Below are 22,746 nucleotides of genomic sequence, written 5' to 3' on the forward strand. Positions count from 1 at the left end.
GTTCTACATTGGAAAATATGTCCAGAAACTGGCCGTCCCTTTTTATGAAGAAAAACGAAATCGATTCTGTTTTCCTTCCTCTCGTTGTCGTATTATCGTTTCCTTTGATGGCCATCCCACTCGTTCACAAGTTGTATATACTGATAGAGTTGAAGTACACTCGCTCAAAAATTGCAAGTGTATGATGAATCGCGCCTGCCACAAATATAGTATGTGCTGTCAGCGAAACAGGAAACATCAAGTGGATGTAACATGTAAACACTCGTAGACAATCGATGTCATTATTGAAGTAACTCAAAATGAGGAAAGACAGAGTAAGAAATTGCCCACATCCCTTTAAAGTAACCAGTAGTTACCTTATATAATTTAAACAAACAGTAAGAAATATAAATCTGAATTACACGATGTGGTTTCCAACTACCACTCTCTCAAATTAGAGTCAAGTGCCTTAGCGGTACGCCACTTCGGTTGCTAACATTTAATGTGGTTGAGACACATCCCGAAAATTATCAATGTAAGTCCTTCGTTTCCAGACAAAGGTTCTTACGTAAAACTTTAGCTGTAGCCTCTATAAATATGTACTGTAGACACTGTACATGTTACAACCGAAATGACTTCTTGACTTTCTCTTAAAATCTTTAATTTTTTAAGACTTTTCTTACCACTCTAGGCCGTTTAATTTGCGGGTAGTTATTGGTTTTGTGTAACTCCTTACTGAATGTAGGGTGTTAGTTCAGATGTTCTTGTCTGCTCCAGACGTTTTATAAAGAGATTCGAGGGCACAGATTTCTCTTATTTGTTTTGTTTTCTGGAGGCTTGCTCAGAAACACAGAATTGGAAACCTTTAATGAATGTCTGATGTTTTCGCTTTACTATATGCTTCAATTGAAATTATTGTAAATTTTCCAAAACCTCTTTTATTTTTGGAAGGTTTCTATTCATCTATGCAAAGGATGGTGAGATGGACAGGTTAAATTAGTTTTCCTCTTGTGTTTGCAGCCACTGATTAACACAAAGCTACATTTTCTAACAAAAACTACTCTTCGACAGTCGATAGAAAGCAAAAGGGACAGGTAAAAGATTTCTAAAAGCCATTTTTTCAGCTTTCCCCGTGGTGAAATCTGACGTCAAACATGCAAGATCTGTTACACTATATAGCTTTCAGTACACGAAGGAACGTCTGATGCAAACATAAAATCGATGAAAATCCCCTGTAGATAGAATTAGCGCAGATAAAACTTCTGCTCTGGACTGAATGAGGTACCATACGAGTACTTTCTTCAGCCAACACTATTAGACCGTCACTTGAATTTCTGTTCGCTAAAAGTGAATCTCGAAATATTTTAAACTACTTCTTGACATACACTCGTCAGCACCCCCTGTTATACACGATACTGTTAAGGTGAATCACAACGGCTGTGGCGTGACAAACCATATAACTGGGGTTTATACATCGTTAATCACAGTATTAGAAGGAGTGAATAGTCCGCCCCCGGTAGCTGAGAGGTCAGCGCGACAGAATGTCAATCCTAAGGGCCCGGGTTCGATTCCCGGCTGGGTCGGAGATTTTCTCCGCCCAGGGACTGGGTGTTGTCCTGTTCATCATCATTTCATCTCCATCGACGCGCAAGTCGCCGAAGTGGTGTCAAATCGACAGACTTGCACCCGGCGAACGGTCCACCCGACGTGAGGCCCTAGTCACACGACATTATCATTTTATAAGGAGTGAACAACAAAACCCAAACATGAACACGATTAACATAAAATACTAATTCTACAAAAGTCAATAACTACGTACAACCACGGATTTTCCAAAAGTATAAACAAAAATCGTGTAGAATACGAAATAGCTAAATATATGCACAGCAAAGAGCACCAAATAACTAGCGACGAATTAGGCCAACAGTTGGTGTACCATGTCTGTCTGTGCCTGTTACTCCCTAATGTCTTCACAAGTAATTTAATCAAGTAATTGTTGTACAGAACAGGAAAAACACTGCACAATACGGATTTCACATGTTAAGCGTGCTGCCTCTGAGCGTACGAACTATCCCTAAGAACAAATACAATGACCCCCTGCCTCAAAAACTTCGAGTCCAGACTGATTTCTAAGGAACCAATTCCTACTGTTGTATAACGTTATAAACATATAGCTCTGCCAATCACTGAAAACAGGTCTTTCTTACAAGTAATAGCCGAGACAGCATACCTAGTCTCATTTCAACTTCCCTAGATTAAATAAAGTTTTCTAGTAAATTTTGACAGTTTTCTTTTAACATTTGTAATCTTGTAGTTGCTATCGACTATAACACTTTACATTCATGAATGGTAAGATAGTTCCAGCATGAGGCAACCTACATTTTCACCACTTACAGTCGTTCAGACACGCAGCAAGAGAGGGATACTCACAAGCTTGTACATGGTGTGGGAGTGTTAGTTGTCGTCTGCGAGCAACTGGTGCCGGTAAGCTGCAGCGACGGGTTTATATACCCCGCAGCTTCTGGACACGAGGCCTCGCGGAGTGACCGTTTAGCAGTCTAGGTCGGCGGGCGCAGATTGCGCAGTTGTGCTCTTGATCTCGTTCGATTTCTGCTCGCATTCTCGAAACAAATGCACTACTCTTGGCGTGTGCTATCACCCCCGGAACGGTACATGACGATCGCTTCATCAGAGTTCTCTGGGAGAGTTTTGGTCTAAATATACAGGGTGAAAAGTATTTAAACCGACAAACTCTCGGAGGTTGTAGGGGACATCAAAACAAATATTTTTCCCTAATGTCATTTTTTCCTAGGAGGATAATTTAAACCGGTGGTGGCCGTATTATGGTCTTCAGTTGTTAGAGGCCGCATTACGATCTTCAGTTGTAGGCAACTGCTGTCCACCAGTGTAGTAGTGCATTGTCTCTGTTTAGTAATGGAGCGATACACCTGGAGTGAGTACACTGATATGGTTAATGCGTACTACGTAGCGCACCACGACAGACGAGCTACACAGCAGGTTTATCAACAATATCCTTATCACCGTATCCCGCATCATACGACCTTTGCTGCTGTGTACCAACGTCTGCGTGAGACCGGGTCATTTAGCAGATTACCTGGACAGGGTCACCGTCGCACGGTAAGAACGCTGCAACTTGAGGAAGCTGTCTTGCAGCATATGGAGCGGGATCCTTCAATCAGCACTCGTGCAACTGCTTGTAACATGGGGACGAATCAGACGAATGTAAGAACAGCCCGTGAGAGCAGTTGTTACTTCCATTTCACTTACAGCGTGTCCACAACTTGGAACCAGTTGATTATCCACCCAGAGCACAATTTTCGCAGTGGTGCCTGGAACAGTGTGAAATGCATCCTACATTTCCATTGTCCGTGTTGTTTACCGATGAAACAACGTTCGGGCGAGATGGAGTCTTCAACATGCCCAATTCGCATGTTTGGAGTGAGGATAACCCACATGTTACTAGCACTCATCAAGTTCGGTTCTTCGTTAATGTGTGGGTTGGTGTTGTTGGGTACTGTTTAATTGGGCCGTATCTGCTACCTCGGCCATTAAATGGCAGGTGCTATTACAATTTTCTCGCCAGAGCATTGCCAGAATTGCTGGAAGACGTCCCGCTCCCTACAAGACAACGTATGTGGTTCCAACATGACGGGGCGCCGGCACATTTCAGCTATCGTGTGCGTCGATTTCTGGACCGACGGTTCCCAGAAACGTGGATTGGCAGAGGTGGTCCTGTACCATGGCCTGCTCGATACCCAGATATGTCCCCTCTGGACTTTTTTGTGTGGAGAGAGATGCGCAACCTTGTTTACGCAAGTCCTGTTTCATCAAAAATGGATCTGTTTGCCCGGATAGTAGCAGCAGCAGCAACAATTCAGGATACGCCTGGGATTTTGCCCGTGTCAGAAAGAACATGATCCAACGATGTAATCTTTGTTTGCGTGTCAATGGAGGCATTTTTCAAAATCTACTGTAATTGAAATTTGGTTGTGTTAATGTGTTGTCTCTTGGTCATACAAAAATGGAAAAGTCTTTGTTGGTTTAATTAATTTGCCGCCAGAGAAATCTTCCTCTACCGGTTTAAATACTCCTCATGGGAAAAAATGACATTAGGGAAAAATATTTGTTTTGATGTCCCCTACAGCCTCCCAGAGTTTGTCGGTTCAAATACTTTTCACCCTGTATGTGGGATGCATCACAAAAAAGTCTTTGAACTACAATATGCTATGTTAGTTATTGCAGTAGCAAATCACTCAACTCGACCACTGGTAGTGGGGGGGAGGAGTGGGGGGAGGTGGGAGATAGCCAGGCTTCTGATCTCCCAAAGGAATTAGGTTCCCCTAAATCACTTAAGGTCAATACAGAGGTGATTCCTTTGAGAGGAACGGCCAGTTTCCTTCCACGTCTCTGTCCAGTCTCAGTTCATGCTCCATCTCTAATTACCTCAACGTCGAAGGATCGTTAAACACTTATCATCTGTCTTTTTCTGTGCTGTCAAGTATTATACTTAAATCGTGAATAATTACAAAACGAATGAATAGTATAACTCTTATTCTCCCATGTTTTTAATTTCGTAATGTAGGTTCTATAATCCGATCGTACACTTAGTATCTCTGACGTTACCGCCTAAACAATACTTCCGTAGTGCACTTTGGAAGTTCTCAAGCTCGTGTTCAAATGGTTCTGTACATAACACGAACGACTGCACTTTATCAGTGGACGTAGTTTCAACCTAGTGGCAAACCCATATGGTTAAGGGAAAGTATTTGTTTTTCTATCGTGCACTGTAACAAATACATCTGAAGAGGGAGGGCGCAGAATCGTGGATTATGTAGGCGATGGCGGATCTTGGTCCTCGGTCCCTATTTGAGTTAGCAACACAGAACAAAATGCTTTTAGTTAATCCCAGACCGGCGGTCATTATTAAAAATATTTGAACCCCTGTTTCACTATAGTTGGAGCTGGAGCCCAGGCAAGCTGTGCGAATCGATTAATTCCTTTTGAAGAAAAAAGTTTTTGGCCTGAAATTAATGCAAAAGCAATTACCCTCGTTCCGATTTTATGTGCAAAATCAGACTCTGTACTGGAGAGAGAATGATTGTTCAAATTTGATCCACCAGTGCATCGGACCATTGTCTAAGATATGTTTTAACTCTTTGAAAAAACCTTGCTCCGTTTGTATTTTAAGTGTAATAATCACTTTCTTAGGGTTTTTGGAGTGCACCACTTCTATACTTTAAACTTGTCGAATAGGTTCAAGCTATGCCCGAAGGTAGATAAATGAATAAAGTCAAAACGTACTTGCTTTATTCAACATTTTTTATCCGCTGTCTAGATACCACATTTTAATTTTTTCTGGGAGGTTTCTGAGCAACACTTCTGTATATTAAACTTGTTCGAAGCGGTTCAAACTTTGCGCGTAGTCCAATAAAGTCAAAACGGTTTTTTTTATCCAGTAGTTTAATTGCATTGTCGAGATACGGTGATTTACATTCGATCTAAATGTAGCGCGTATAATTCGTTACTTCGTGAACTGAATGCGCGGAAACGGTTTAAATGGAGTCAAATAACAAATTAATTCTTACTATAAAACTGAAAATTCGATTTCCAGAATCTAGCTTCATTCTCATTTTGCGTGCAAAAAGACGTTTTTTTAGAGTTTTTTATGCGCACCACTTCTAATTTTCAGAGCTGTGCGAATCTGTTTAAATTTTTTAAAAAGGTGGACAATGTAATTAATGGTCCTCCTGCTTTTTCTTGAAAGATTTATCCGTTGCCACGATATAAGCAACACGATTCGAAAGACAATACAAAAACATGTACCGGATCAGTTGTCGACCGTGTCAACAAAATCTATATCGGTTGCTATGCTATGACACACTAATGTTAAAATTACGATAGGACAAAAGATGGGAACCAGAATGAAAAATGCTCCTATCGTAGAAAAAAAAATCTCAATGAACTCTACTAGTCCCAACCACTGTTACGTGTAAGGTGAGGGGTGTAAGAACAAATAGACAAATTTATGTTCGTATAGAGAGTGGGATGCATCAGCAGTGTGAAAGATCCGAAAGGCGGGGTGGGGAAGGGGATGGGAGGGTGCACGTACAGTATAATAGGAAGTATCCCAGAGTGGGGATGCATGCATCTTAAACTTTAATGACACGTTGTGTCATACTGCACGACAAATGTCATGGTGAATTACATGATGGTATGTGTCCTGTTACACAACATGACGTTACATTACATTACTTGAACCATTGTGTTATATTCCATGATATGGGAACTAATATTAACAAGTAAACAAGCGCGAATATGGCAAGATGTTTTGATTCACGTAAGTTTGCCAGATAAGTCGAAAAGCTAGTTCCCTTCTTTTACATGTACATTATAACATGATTGTCAATTAGATAAATCATGTTTACTTTTACAATTTAGTTCTTATTCCTGTGACATTTCTGTTTGACGAGAGCACTTTTGCTCAGACTTTTTTAACCTTGGTGTGATTACATGTATTCCGTGTATTTTTTATTCTGATGAAGATTGATCTAGTGGAATCGAAACCATGGTCAACGGACAAATATTTTGTGCGACAGATGTGGCTGTATATACATCCCGCAATCCTCAGGGGACACCGCCTTAACGAAGCACCGTCCGTGAGGGCGAGGAGGTTTGCGCGCTCAGGATCCGGAGGGCTATGCCGCCGGTAGCTTAGCTACCAGAAGGGTCACCCAAGCCGAACAGGCCGAAGGGGTGGAGCCAGACAAAGTGTGCCCCACAACGTCCTATCTGTCCCCATTTTCCTATTCTCATCCTGTCCTAGCGTTGTACTTTTGCCTACCATCCCCTTTCATAATTCATCGGCTGCCATATGCCGATGAAGAGAAGTACAAGTTCTACCAAGATCTCCGATACGTACTTCAGGGCATTCCTTCTGCGGATAAATTCCTGTTGCTCGGAGATTTCAATACTTGCGTTGGCAGTGATTTCAATGCCTGGAATAGAGTCATTGGTCGCCGTGGAATTGGAAAATGCAACTCAAATGGTCTTGATCTTTTAACTTTATGTGCTGAATTTGAACTCTATTTGACAAATACATATTTTCGGATTCCCGATAAATATAAAACGACGTGGATGCACCCAAGATCCAGGCACTGGCACCTTCTAGATTGTGTGATCGTACGGAAAAAAGATCTTGGTGAAGTACTGATCACACGTGCTATGAGATGCGCTCAGGGTTGGACAGACCATTGACTTTTGAGGTCCAAATCAAACATAACTTTGAAAGCAACCACGCCGAGCGTCACACAAAATACCATCAAAAATATCCTGCAAAATCATGGTCCACCATCAGACTACGAGAGCAAAACTGGACGATGCATTCGGTTCTCATGGGCTTTTGATATCCGAGTCTGCCTCTGTAGATGAGCACTGGAATGTATACGCTACCAAACTGCGCAGATGTGCCACAGAAGTCTTCAGAAAACCTCACAAAAAGAACCAAGATTGGTTTGGCGATTCAGATGCAGAGTTCAAAAAGCTTGTTAATGACTTCAGAGCAACTCTTCGTAGTCCTGATCTTGACAAGCGTAAAGTAGCACATTACAACCTGAAAGTGAAGGCGCCGGCAGGAGTGACTGAGCGATTCTAGCCGGCCGGAGTGGCCGAGCGGTTCTAGGCGCTACACTCTGGAACCGCGCGACCGCTACGGTCGCAGGTTCGAATGCTGCCTCGGGCATGGTTGTGTGTGATGTCCTTAGGTTAGTTAGGTTTAAGTAATTCTAAGTTATAGGGGAGTGATGACCTCAGAAGTTAGGTCCCATAGTGCTCAGAGCCATTTGAACCATTTTTTTTAAAGTGAAGGTGCGCGCCCTCAAAAACAAATGGTGGCTGAATGACGCACCTGTTTATGTCAAAGATAAAACCTGTCGGCTGACGCAAAAGAGTGATATCCTTGATCGGTGGACGGAACATCAGACGACTTATATTTCATACACAGAATCACTTGAAGGCCTGCCAGTCGATGACCAACTTGCTGATGCCCCTTCGTTCAGTGAATTCATTTCAGCATTGGCTAAGATGAAAAATAACAAATCAGCAGGATTAGACAACTTACCATCAGAACTTTTTTAAATATGGTGGACCAAACATTACGAACCCACTGCTTGCCCTAATTTCAAAGATTTGAGAGTGCGAAATAATTCCACATGCCAGGAGGACATGATGAAATGGCGTACGGTTGCTGGATCACATCCAATCAAAATGTTTAAAATTTCATGTACACATGTAATCAACAGTATCTTTGGTTGAATTGTAGTCCAGATTCACAATATACTTTCCTGTAGAAGTGTCTATTTCATCAGCTTCAAGCATTGGCGCCAGAAAAAGCGCAGCCTTGTTTCTTTTCGATTGCCCCGAAACAAGATAGAAGTCATCTTGAAATCCGAAAAGACAGTTTACAGTTTCTCGCGACTTGTTTGGCTATAATTCCGGAGGATTTTCCTTCTTGTTCTTTTCAGCGTCCCTATGAGGATTGGCCCATTTTCTAGAAGACATTGCCCTAAATGATAACTGCTATAATAGTTGTCCATTGTTACATTCCTGTGAGGTCCCTATGAGGATTGGCCCATTTTCTAGAAGATATTGCCCTAAATGATAACTGCTATAATAGTTGTCCATTGTTACATTCCTGTGAGTGCCCTTGATTGGTTCAACTGATCTTTTCACAATATCCATAGGCCCCGTTCGATGCAAGATATGGTCCAGGATAGTGTCTGCTACAGTGTACTTCAAAGCTACAAATGTCTTGCTATCCCACAATGCGCACATGTTTTGGCAGGCTTATTGAGCTTGTACCGCACAAAATCACAACGTCCACGAAACCGAACAAGCATTTCGTCTTTGATTGTGAACCCCCTGGGCTGCAGTTACATCTGCAGTTGTCCAGAAATGCAAAGTGGAGATCACTGATGGCAGCGATTTGTCAATTGGAAGTCGCTCTTTTCTAGTTGGGGTATCATCAAACCTCAGCGACTGGAGAAAGAACCGAAAGCGCTTGTAGCTAAATGCTGCCCTGAAAATAATCATCCTTGTGCCATTTGATGCTCACAGCTCTAATACGTTTGTGCCTTCCCCTTTTCGTACACTAATGAGAAACAGTGCTCCTAAGGGAGCCATTATTTCAGGACCAGACGTATTTCTGTAGTGTAAGGCTCTCGCGTAATTCATGGATGATCTATTGTTGTTTATATATTTATTGGTGTTTGCAACAACATCGATTATCTCAGGATCAAAAAAATTTGAAAAAACTTTCAATTTCAGTTTTAGTTCCTGTAGCATTGCGGCGTTTTGGACCAGGTAAGACATTGATTTTATTCTTACGTTGTGTTTTACATGGTACCACTGACGCATTATTTATTTATAAAGTTTCGTGGTCCTTAATCAATATAAAAATGGCACTCATCATTTGGTAATTGATTCACTTCATTCCCGCCGTTCAGATTCACTGGCATAATCTGCAGCCTCGATTATTTCTGCTTCATCATCGCTGTAAAAGAAGTTAGCGTAATCCCCTTCGTCAGATGATTCCAGAAGAAGTCGCTGGTGTCAATCCTTTCTTTGGGACGGACCTTCAAGACAATAGGGAAAGTATAATATTAATCTTCAGTAACAAAATAATAATTGACTCGAAGTGTTTTTGTAAAATATAGCTTCTGATCTTCAAAACTTTCAGCAAAGATTACGCCACATTTAGTTACATCACCGGGCGCGTGCGGTAGGCAGGGCCGCCTCAGTGTAGTTGACCACTTCACAGATCAAAAAAATATTCAAATGTTCAAATGTGTGTGAAATCTTATGGGACTTAACTGCTAAGGTCATCAGTCCCTAAGCTTACACACTACTTAACCTAAATTATCCTAAGGACAAACACACACACCCATGCCCGAGGGAGGACTCGTACCTCCGCCGGGACCAGCCGCACAGTCCGTGACTGCAGCGCCTTAGATCGCTCGGCACTTCACAGATCAGTCACGGCTATTATGAACGGTCCTATAATGCGACAATAGTGAAACTTGTCCACTGACAATGTCATCTAAGCATATATATCACTACTGTTGTATACTTGTAGCGCTAACTCAATTACGGAAAGAAAACTGAGTTGGCGGTACTGTATGGCTCCACGCGCCCGCCGCAGGGATAGTCATGCTTCCTTTTTGCTGCACTGTGTATTCAGTATAAGTAAAATGTACTATCCTTTTTAGTACTGCTGTTTTAATGGGCAGCAGTGTATTTATTTGCCACATTCGCTAATTTTAATTTTCATTCATCAGGTTATCACAGTCCTCATGGAAACACTGCTGTTTAACCAAAGTCTAAGTAGCCCGCGATCTCCTCTTACTGAGGACCCGGTGACAAGACGACGACTCTGACAGCCGACATTAGCGGTAGGACGATGGTGAAAAGCGGCAGCACCTTCGGGAGGGACGGGCATGGTGTCAACAAGGACGGCAAGCGGCTCTAGCGCTTGCGCCGCACAACCACCACGAGGACGAAACACTGTGCCGGCGACCGGAACGTGCCTAGGGATGCTAGGCGCAAACGGCCGATGGTGCGATCGATCAGAGGGAGGGAGGAGAAGATAAAAGCGCGGTGCCGGCACCCCGCCAGTCAGTTCATCAGCGTGTCTGATGATGGCAACGTCGTCGATTGCCAACATATTGTGGCTGTTGGACACTGACGTCCGGCAACTCACTCGTGAACTATTTCGACTACCTTAGTTGTGTTAGTAAAGATAATGTCAGCTCCTCGCTGAAAGTCTACAAAATAACTGCCTCTCATATGAACAACTTTGAATGGTTTCTTATTGCCAGTTGTTGCTATGGTGTTCATTACATCATCAGAAACAAAATGCTTCCTCATCTTCGCTCTTTTTTCAATAACGGACTTCTTTTGGAGTTAACAGTTTTTCTACCAATTCGTTTTCCTGAATTATTCATATTTTTGTACTTACAATGAAGACGCGAAATAGACAGGCTACAAAACGACAGGAGCCAGACGAATTGTATAATATCTATGTCCAGTATGCCCAATTCCTGTAACGCATTCGCCACTTACCCCATTTAGTATGAAGAAGTCATAGGAGTTACTTCTTATCCATCTACTGGGCTTCGCAGCGTCTACATTAGACATCATTGGAGACAGAGTTTTCGGTATGTGAAAGTCTTGTTCGCATACCACCTAACGAAGCAGAAAACACAATCTATATAATGCTGGAGCTTAGCCCCTTAAGCGTGATAACCCTTCAATTAAGGATAGAATTGCGCAATGAATTACATGAGGATAGGAAATAGAGATCGATGGAATTGTCAAATGACCTATGAGCCAGTACATGCTACAAGATGAAACGTGCAGGAACAAGAACAAGGGGACCAGGAGAGGACGGACAACATGTCAGCTCAGACAGCACAACAAAATACTGAAGTGCAACATTCAGAAAGAGAAACTGAAGAAGAAATGTGATCTTAAGTGAAGATATGAATTCATGCGCAAATCCGTCGTATACATCAGAGAAAGATGGGGAGAAGTCCCAAGAAGATACACTAACAGGCTAAATCAATGGTGAGCAAAGATAATGCACGTTACGCTATAAGAATTGCGCACGGGTGAGTTTACGGCGTCTGAGCAGCCATAGAGCAGCCTGTACGGAATACCCTGATAGAGCTACAAGTACCTGGCGTCATGCCTGACCATAAAATTGAAGCTTCATAATTTCCCAATACTGAGTTAAGTGACTGCTTACGTTTACTACAGTAGCACAGACTTTTGTGGGACCAATAAACCTTGAGTCACAAATTTCATTTGATACCTCATAAGGTTATAATTTTGTTCATAATGGTTGGAGTAGTACTTGGTCAAATGGTTTTCCAACATCAAGAAGTAGAGTATCTACCTGACTACCTCGATCCATGGATTTCAGGGTGCCCTATGAAAAAACTGCGGCGTGAGTTTCGCATGTCCGATGTAACATGAATTGATGTTGGCTGGAATGGAGATTTCACTCGGTTCCAGATACCATGTTAGTTTGATTTCAGAATGTTTTCTACAGCAAAGAAATGTCAAATACAACTGTTGGCCACAGTTTTTTGTTCGCCTGATCTGCGACATATTATCGTTAAAGAGGGGCAAAATAGCCGCATATTCTGTGCAGAATCTGATGAGGACTCCAGCGGACTCTTGAGCTTTGTTCAGTTGTAGCAATTTCAGCTGTAACTTCACGCCACTGACACAGTTATCTACATTGTCGAATCACATTAATATTATCACCCGTTAAATGCCTAAAATACGCATTTTGCAGCGCGGACCTCTACGAGGCGTGCAGGAAGAGTCAGTGATTTTCTGGAAGGTACCGACAGCCACGCTGCACTAGGTTTCTCGGTTGAGGATCCGTGGTTCGAACACCCAAATCGAGGTGGTCCAACAGATTGTCGATTGGGCTTAAATCCGAGGACTTTGCTGGCCAGGACATTACTGTAAACTCATCCTCGCCCCCTTCGAACCACGCCCGTACACTGCGAGCTGTGTGACAAATCGCTTTGTCCTGCTGGTGGATGCCATCGTGTCGAGGAAAAGCTAACTGCATGTATGGGTGTACATGATCCCCAAGGATACATGCATGCTTTAGCTGACCCACTGTGCCTTCCAGAATGACGAGGTCACCCAGGGAACGCCACAAAAACATTCCCCAGACCATAAGGCCCTCCTGCAGGCCTGGACCCTCTCAATGTAGCACCATGTTTGCTTTCAGACGTTTTACGCCAGTTGAGCATAAGACGTGATTTATCTGTAAAGGCCACCTGTCGCCACTCGGTGGGTGTCCGGTTCCGATACTGGCGTCGAGATTCCAGCCTTCGTCGCAAAGAACAGTGGTAAGTACGGGTGGATGAACGAGGTGCCTGCTGTGGAGGACCACAGGGAGCAACGTCTGGCGAAAGTTCTTTTAGGAGACACAGTTGGTAGCCCCTTGATACATATACGTGGTCAGCTATTCACCCATACACATCCCCACAGCCTTCTTTAAACCCTGTCATCTATGACATGTGGTGCACCGTAGTTGCCCCGGCGCCGGTTTTAGATAGCCCTATTTTGTCACGATTGATGTACTTTAATCCGTTTTACGAATGCTTCCAGCCCTGGCCAAAAGCCAGTCGCCATGTGCTTTTGGACGTCCGATAAATTACTCCGTTTCGGCATTACGACAACGACTGCAGCTGAGCGGAGTGGCTAGGCGGTTAGAGGCGCCATGTCACTGATAGCGCGGCGCATCCCGCCGGAGGTTCGAGTCCTCCCTCGGGCATGGGTGTGTGTGTTGTTCTTAGCATAATTTAGTTTAAGTAGTGTGTAAGTCTAGGAACCGATGACCTCAGTAGTTTGGTCCCATAGGAATTCACACACATTTGACGATTACAGCATTCATCCGCCTCCTCCTGACACGCTTCAATACCGTCCACTGCTACTGCTGCAACTCTGCGTCTGCAAGTGCTTATTGCACGTTGACGTAGAACATAGGTCGTGGTCACCTTAATGTGACTGGATCGTGGATATTAGTTGGAAACACTTGTTTAAGCATTAAATTAATCACTTGTGTTATATCCTTTATTATACATAACGCAAAATCCTCTCTCTCTCTCTTTCTCTCTGTTGTGTGTGTGTCTGTGTGTGTGTGGGAGGGGGGGGGGGTTGTGTGTGTGTGTGTGTGTGTGTGAGTGTGTGTGTGTGTGTGTGTGTGTGTGTGTGTGCGTATGCGTGTGTGTGCACGTGTGCGCGTGTGCGTATGTGCACGCGTGTGCGCCTGTGTGCACGCACACCCGCGTATGTGTGTGTGTGTGTGTGTGTGTGTGTGTGTGTGTATGTGTGTGTGTGTTGCTGTTGTTGTTCTTGTTGTGGTTGTATGTGTGACAGTGTGTGTGTGTTATCTTGAATGAAGAGAGAAACCATTTGTAAAAAGCTGGTTAGTAATACTTTTACCTATATTACATACAATTTCCGATGCTGTTGTATGGTTATTTGTACCGATAGCAGTACTTATGTTGACGAAAAAATGTAATTCTCCGTGATATGTAGTAAACAGCAAGTCATCTATACAGGGTGTATCACAAGTAACAGCGACAAATGGCTTAGGTGAAGCTATGCTATAACGGAAGAGAAACTTACCAGTTAACTTGCGCCTGCATACGAGTCGTTTACGCTGTGATTGTCGTTGGTGGGTGCCAGCCGCCACTGGCTTCATTCAACGTCAGTACCGCTATGCTTCGCTCGTGGCGTACTTGAAGCGGTCCGTGATGTGATGTTGTTTGCAAAAAAGAACATCACCGAGAAAGGGTGTGGAGTTGAAGTCAGACCGTACGTACAGGAAAGATAGAATGGATTCAGTGCACAGTCATATCAGTGACGTCATATGTCTGCGAAGTGTTATGTATAGTCACAGTGGAACCGTATAGCTACGGAGAGAATGCAGACAGGAATGTCATGGATGGTAGGGCTGACGGTAATAAGTCGCAAGCTGTATGTTTGCTCCGAAAAAAATCCTGATCGATGACAGGCTGAAAGTCGTAGATTTGCATACACCCCTCCGACAACAGGGAGGCTTCGCATGTGTGAAACGAGAAGGAAAACCAGAACGCATCTCACCTGAAGTACTTTCTTTATCTTTCTTATGGGCTTTCGGAACGTTCCCATACAGCCATCTCAGTTGTGGAATGCCAATTGTGACGATACGAACGTAAGGGCAATACAACATCCAGTGCCTGAGCAGAGAAAATCTCGACTCGGCCGGGAAACGAACCCGGGCCCCTTTGGTTTGCAGTCCGCCGCGATCTCGAAGTTGAAGATGTTTAACAATCACTTAAACGCCTTCTGGAAATACGACGAGAACAATACCGACACATATTTCTGTACTGAGTCACACTACTGGTACTGTACGGGGAATTTTACAACGCTATTCGGTCTATCTATACCATCTCCATGACGTTCCATTTTTTAGTCATAGGAACTTTGGTCCTCGAGAGCCTCTTTTCTTCAGTGGATGAAAAAACTGTCTGCAGCAATTCTTTTACAAGTAACATTTTATTAAAACACGAATCGAGATTCAGAGTAATGGTGTATTGAACTTCCATAATACACATTCTTTGGATTGACGTAAACCAAATGTTGTTCGTGACTCACCACGACAGCAACACTTCTCGGTGAAGGTGTGATTTGGTGATCCCCTCATTAGGCCATATATTCTTCCAAAAAAACTTGATGGATAAGGATTCCTTTTGTTTCTACGGCAGTGTCTTTTAGGACTGCTAAATGTTCCTCTTTCACAAGTTTGAGGAATGTGGTACTACGAAGGGGGGCGAACCGCATATCGTTGTTGATGTAGGAAAACATCCAACGTGTAAATATGATTCAAAATGGATAAGTTGAACCGTACTTTGGCCTCAAAGATCACCTCACCTTAATCCTCTGGACGTTTCTAGCTGGAAACTTCTAGAAAGCGAATTGTACAGCATTCCCATTGAAACCATTGGAGAACTGCAGCAAAAAACCACGCAACCTTCTCTTACGATTTGGGGCTATTTGGAAGAAGTCGTAGCTCTTTGCAGAGACGAGTACAATATTACATCCATTGTCAGGACGGCACGTAGAACAGCTCTTTAAACAGCTACGAGCGTACAATAAAATGCAACACGTATCGTACTAAAGTAGTAAAGTGTTTCTTGTTAAGGCAGCCAATGGGTGAAGCTGGAGATAAGTTACATGAGTACTTAACCGAAAACGTTAGATTTCGAATATATTTGTACTAACTAGGGAAAAGTTTGGTTCAAATGGTTCAAATGGCTCTGAGCACTGTGCGACTTAACTTCTGAGGTCATCAATCGCCTATAACTCAGAACTAATTAAACCTAACTAACCTAAGGACATCACAAACATCCATGCCCGAGGCAGGATTCGAACCTGCGACCGTAGCGGTCTTGCGGTTCCAGACTGCAGCGCCTTTAACCGCACGGCCACTTCTGCCGGCGGGAAAAGTTTGATGCGTGCACAACCATAATCTAAGTGTGGGTGAATGATGATTAACGTTGCCATTTTATGCATAAGAATGGACATGCTGTCCACTATTGACGCCAGTAACGAATTACGTATGATAGGTGATGGTGTAATTTTGAAGACACTTATTATAATAAATACTCCACTTTATTGTCGACAAGACACAAGTTAGATTTTAATGATATTTGAGGATAGGAGCAGCGACAGCAGGTGCAGCGTAGGCTACTGGTGCATGGATGGCGGGGGCGGCGTAGGCCACAGGGGCGGCGGCGACGGCGGGGGCGGCCAGGAGGCGGGCGGTCTGCGACACGCGGTACGTGTTGGCGTACGAAGAGGCGGCGGGCGCCACGGCCACGGGGGCGTGGGCCACTGCGATGGCAGGGGCGGCCACAGCAGGCGCCACGGCGACGGCGGGGGCGGCGTAGCCTCCCAGGTACCCGGCGTGGGCGGCGGCCACGGCGCACATCAGGATCACCTGCAAGTACCACCATATGAAGTCACTTTAAAAAAAAAAATGGTTCAAATGGCTCTGAGCACTATGGGACTTAACTGCTGTGGTCATCAATCCCCTAGAACTTAGAACTACTTAAACGTAACTAACCTAAGGACATCACAAACATCCATGCACGAGGCAGGATTCGAACCTGCGACCGTAGCGGTCGCGCGGTTCCAGACTGTAGCGCCTAGAACCGCTCGGCCACCTCGGCCGGCCCACTTTTTACAACTATGTACGATAATATTTACTGTGTTGTCAAGCTGACCATACAGTTAAACGACAGGTCACACTCCTAGAGGTCGCAAATGAGACGCATTAGAGAAAGTTTCACGTAGAAAAATACGTCCAGAAATTTACCTACATCTTTCGTAAGGAAAAGTAAAACCGTATCTTTTTTATCTCACTAGAGTACTATTCTTTGTTATGTAGTTAATAACAGAAACATGTCGTTATGATGACTGACACATTCGTTTCACAAACTGTATATACTGAGAGAGTTAGTACACTCTGTCAGAACTAGTTAGTGTACGTCGAATTTACGAAACAAAGACCATCAAGTGGACATAACATATAAACGCTCAGTGTGAAGGGAAAGAAAGAAAATTATAATTTCACCTCCCATCGACAACGATGATATTATTGATTAAACTCTAGCTCAAGTTCAAGCTTAGGAAAGATAAATTAGGAAATCGCCTGTGTCCTATAAAAATAACCGTTAGTTGCCTTTTATAATGAAAAGGAACAATGAAAAATCTAAATGCCCAGATGAGATTCTTAACCACCATCCTCTCAAGTAGGAATCCTGCATCTTAGCATTGCACCATGTCACTTGCCAACACTAAGTGTGGTTGAGATATATCACGAAAATTAACAATGTGAGTCCTTCGTTACCAGAGAAAAGTTCTTACGCAGAACCTTAGTTACAGCCTTCGCAAGTGTGCGACAGGAACTGTAAATAGCCTACTTGAAGCAACAGAACTGATTTTCTTGTATAAAAATACTTAAAACATTTCTTATCATTCCATGGTTAATTTATGGATAGTTGTTGGATTTGTGTAACTCCTTACTGAACAAAGGATCTCGGTTCAATCGATTTCGTCTCCTCCAGATGTTTCTTAAAGAGATTCCAAAGGGACAGATTACATGTACTTGTTCTAACGTTCAGTGCAGGATTGCTGAGAATCATAGAACTGGAAACCTTTAGTAAATATGTCTGATGATTTCGCTTCACTATACGTTTAAGTTGTAAGTAAATTGTAAAAACTCTTTTACTTTTGGAAGATTTCTATTCATTTATGTACATGATTACGAGAAGGAGACATGAACTGATGTTACCTTTTGTCTGAGTAGTCACTGACTGACATAAAGCTATTTCTTTCTATCCCTATTACTTCATAATGTGTTTACAAATAATGTAAATAAGTTCAAATGGTTCAAATGGCTCTGAGCACTATGAGACTTATCTTCTGAGGTCATCAGTCCCCTAGAACTTAGAACTACTTAAACCTAACTAACCTAAGGACATCACACACATCCATGCCCTAGGCAGGATTCGAACCTGCGACCGTAGCGGTCGCGCGGTTCCAGACTGTAGCGTCTAGAACCGCTCGGCCACCTCGGCCGGCTAAAGAAGTAATAGTTTTATAAACTGAAAAAACACTGCACAACACAGAGACCAAGACAGCATATCCTGTCTTATTTCAGACTTCCCGAATGTAGAAATCTTAGTAGTCTATTATTGACAGTTCTCTTGCACATCTGTCAGCTCGTAGTTGCTATCAGCTGTAACTTCTTACATTCATCGACGACAGAAAAGTTCCAGAAATCGTATGTGCAGCTGACCCACAGTTTCATTGCCCCCACATTCGTTCAGACACGCAGCAAGAGAGAGGGATACTCACAAGCTTGTACATGGTGTGGGAGTGTCGGTTGTCGTCTGCGAGCAACTGGTGCCGCTAGCTGCAGCGGCGGACTTACGAGGGCTATTCCGAAAGTAAGGTCCGATAGGTCGCGAAATGGAAACCACGGTAAAAATCAAAAATGTTTTATTTGCAACAGTTAGATACACCTTGCAGCTACTTATCTCCATAGTCGCCGACCCGACTTAGACGTGTATCGTAGCGTTGTACCAACTTTCCCATACCCTCGCTATAGAAGGCAGCCGCCAGTGCTCTCCGCCAATTCTCTACGCTGGCCTACGGCTCGTTGTCTTGTGCCGAAATGTTGTCTTCATAACCAGCGGTTCATGTGACCTGAGCTGAAACTCAGAGGGAGACAATTACGGGCTGTATTGTGGGTAATCTCACATTTCCATTTGAAAACGATGCAGGAGCATCTTCATTGCCCCTGCAGAATGCGGCTGAGAATTGTCATGAAGACGAAACAGCACGACAGTTATGTAATGTTAGCTGCATAGCTTCAGGGGAAATTTCTCACCAGGCCCCCGTACTTGGCGGCAGACACTATTTTCTAGACATCTTTACGCACTCACTGCGAGCTCAGAAATGAGAAGAGCGACGTGATGCTAACTGGGGTTATACTAGAGACACTACCCAACACATCTGTGCAAAGCTTTATCGGATTTTCATAGTCGTTTCCATTTCGTGACCGATCGGACCTTACTTTCGGAATAGCCCTCGTATATAGCGCGTAGCCGGTGGACTGAGGCCTCGCCGTGTGTCTAGATCGGCAGGCACAGATTGCGCACTCGTGCTCTTGATCTCGTTTTACTTCTGCTCGCGTTCTCGAGACAAACGCACTGCTCTTGACGTGTACTATCACCACTGCAACAAAACATGACTATCAGCCCATCAGAAGTCTCTGATGGAGTGTTACTTTAAATGTATGGGGAATAGACTTTGTACTACAATCTGCATTGTTAGGTAGTGCAGTGGTAAATATGTCGACTCGCCCTCGCGACGACCAGGATTCTGACGCCCAGCCAGAATTAGGTTCCCCAAAATCGTTTAAATCTGATATGTGGATGATTCCTTGGAGTGGGCTGACCAATTTCCCACATCGCTGTTCCATCTCCATTCATGCTCCAACTCTAACGACCTCGTCGTCGACCAGTCGTTAAACGCTTATTTCTTTCCTTTTGCTGCATTGTCGAGTATCTCATTTAAATCACGCATGGGTTATAGAAGGAATGAACACAGTCTACTACTTCTGTTTCATAATGTACCTTCTGTAATCCAGTCGGACACTTAGTAGCCCACTGCTCTGAGAGTTGCTGGAACACATTTTCAGATGGTTCTGTGCGTAGCACGAAGAACAACACGAAACTGTCAAGATATTTTCAGTCTAGTGTCAAAACCGTGCAGATAAGGTAGAGGATCTGTTTTCAATTAAACATTACAGAAAAGGACCAAAGAGTGATTTTACTGACCCAATAAAAGTGCTCTGCATAGCCAATAATAAAACTATTTGAAAAGACAATAGTCTCGTTTTAAAAAAAACTCACATAGCTGAACTTATATCTAAGAACCTGTAGAGTATTATCCTGAATTATAGCATTCAGTCCATGTCTACTACACAACAGTGTGACTACATGTTTCTTGGAATTTGGAGTTCAACATAGTGAGACAGGATCAGTGAAACTATTTTCTGCGTCTTTCTCAAGAACGTACTTCGGATACTGACACGAACGTGCGTCCTGAAAACAAGCACACTCCCTGACTCCTACTCTGCCAACTCCATTTAGCCGTACTGAAATGAACTTCGGTATTGGTTAGTGCTATTGATAAATCATGGTTCTCCTGTTTAAGAAATCCGTCTTTTATTTAGTTATTTTGAAACCTAGATTGACGAATCCTAACAAATCTGACAATCTACACTGATCTGATAAATCATCAGATTTGCCAATATTTCTTAGGCAATAAAACCATTTGACCACTTTGTTGCCGGTCTGGATGGCCGAGCGGTTCTAGGCGCTACAGTCTGGAACCGCGCGACCACTGCGGTCGCAGGTTCGAATCCTGCCTCGGGCATGGATGTATGTGATGTCCTTAGGTTAGTTAGGTTTAAGTAGTTCTAAGTTCTAGGAGACTGTGACCACAGAAGTTAAGTCCCATAGTGGTCAGAGCCATTTGAACCACTTTCTTTTTCTTTTGTCAACACGATTTTCGCCTGGTTTGATGACATCTGCTTTCTCTTCCTGTGTTGTGCTAATCTTGTTATCCCTCTGTAACTACCATATCATACATATTCTAGTGTTTTCTTTATACAATTTGTATCTCGTGCAGCGTCAACATCAGTTTAACAATGAAATGATAATTACATCAAGACTCTAAGATGTCGACAGGCGTTGATATACATCAACCGGGACAGTTGAAAACGTGTGCCCCGACCGGGACTCGAACCCGGGATCTCCTGCTTACATGGCAGACGCTCTATCCATGTGAGCCACCAAGGGCAAAGTTGATAGTGCGACTGCAGGGACTTATCCCTTGTACGCTCCCCGTGAGACCCACATTCCCACCTTAATATCCACGCACTACATTCGTAGTGCCCTGCCCAATACTCTCATTACTCGCGGCAGACAATCTTATCGAGTCCCGTAAGAGTTCGGGCAATGCGTGTGCATCCAGCACAGAATAAGATGGTCAATGGCCGGTTAGCCTTAAATATATGAAGATGGTATCTGTTCTTTCGGACGTGTATGTTCTTTCGGCCATGGTAAAAGCTGTTGAGACACTGTTTACGCCAGTGAAGTCGATATACATAAGTTCCCCAACTTACTCTAACTTTAGCTCAATTCTAGAATCTAAGGAACCTTCTTGGGAGTTATTAATTCAGAAAATTGGAAATTTGTGGTAAGGTCTTATGGGACCAAACTGCTAAGGTCATCGGTCCCTAAGCCTACACGCTACTTAATGTAACTTAAACTAACTTACGCTATGGACAACACACACAGCCATGCCCGATGGAGGACTCGAACCTCCAACGGGGGGAGCCGCACGGACCGTGACAAGGCGCCCAAGACCACGCGGCTACCCCGCGCGCTAATCCAGAGACATCGTCTTCCTAATGTACTCTCTCAGAACTAAAAAATTAAACACACAGGCGAACGTTAAGTATACGCTTCAACAGAGGCTGTCAAAGTATTTCCGGCCATGTTCATAAAATTCCAGGTCACTGAAGTAATGCATCGCCACCGTATCAACACAGAATTCTCCGCTTTCGTCAATTTTTAAATATGCATTCCTGAGGAGACGGACATGAGCGAATATCTGCACAGCACTGGGAAAATTGCGTAGCAAACTGGCAAACATAGCCCAATATATGGCCGGAAGTCAGAAGTTTATTTTGAACAGTTGCAGTCGTATTAGTAACTGGTACATACACACCCACGGCCAATTCAATTATTTGCACCATTAATACAATCGTAGATTTTTTTCACAGAAGTTATCGTGTTCTGCCACCGTATCTGATTCTTCATTGAATGATCAAACCACTTCATAGTGAAGCTATTTTAAGTAACATTCATGAGCTTGTTATCGTTCTTTGTGTAAAAACAGTTTAGATTAGGCGGCTTTGGAACACTTTGTACTTTCTTCAACTGACACGTTCGAATCGCTATTCTTACTTCGAACAAAATATGAGGTTACCTAAAGAGAAGAATTATGATCAGCATCACACGTGGCTATGTGTCCGCATGATGCCACTATCTCTCTGCAAAAGTGCGGTTTCAAGGAATTAGCTCCAAAGGGCTATACATTTACAATTATCGTGTACGTTTCACGTAGTCCGAGAAGCATCAATACAATGTGAACAGAGGGGTTTTGACTGACGGTGGCTGTGAGCTCCTTAGAATGTAAATACTATTCCTGTGGCAGAGGTCTAGAGACGGCTTGACACCACCAACACACCAAAAATTTAGCATAGACCATACTCTAATTTTTTTGCCGTTAATATACGTAACCAGTGGCTTGACATGAAGACCTCTGGTAACCTTTGCGAAAATCACAAAACAAGGAAGTGTATCTGTGACCGTAATGAGCCTTATATGAGACAGGGGAAATTTTATTTTACAGGTCCGTCTTGCTCACACGAACTTTTACACTTCACTATTACCGGTTTCGACTACTGCTATCTTCAGATCTGTTACGAACAGAAACAGTGTGTAACCAACTAAGTTAGTTTGCTGACGCTAAATC

General features: G+C 43.3%; 1 protein-coding gene across 1 annotated transcript in view; it reads right to left on the reverse strand.

Annotated features, from left to right (window-relative positions):
* LOC126252387 (cuticle protein 38-like) overlaps positions 1-18,501 on the reverse strand; it is a 59,192-nt gene extending 40,691 nt beyond the window's left edge. Inside the window, exons 1-2 of the mRNA XM_049953278.1 lie at positions 18,490-18,501; positions 16,319-16,567 (exon numbers count right to left, since the gene is read on the reverse strand). Of these exons, the coding sequence (XP_049809235.1) occupies positions 16,319-16,567; positions 18,490-18,501 (261 nt within the window). The remainder of the gene's footprint in view (positions 1-16,318; positions 16,568-18,489) is intronic.
* Between the last annotated feature and the right edge of the window lie 4,245 nt (positions 18,502-22,746).

This window comes from Schistocerca nitens, chromosome 4 (genome assembly GCF_023898315.1).
Source record: "Schistocerca nitens isolate TAMUIC-IGC-003100 chromosome 4, iqSchNite1.1, whole genome shotgun sequence".
NCBI lineage: Eukaryota > Metazoa > Arthropoda > Insecta > Orthoptera > Acrididae > Schistocerca > Schistocerca nitens.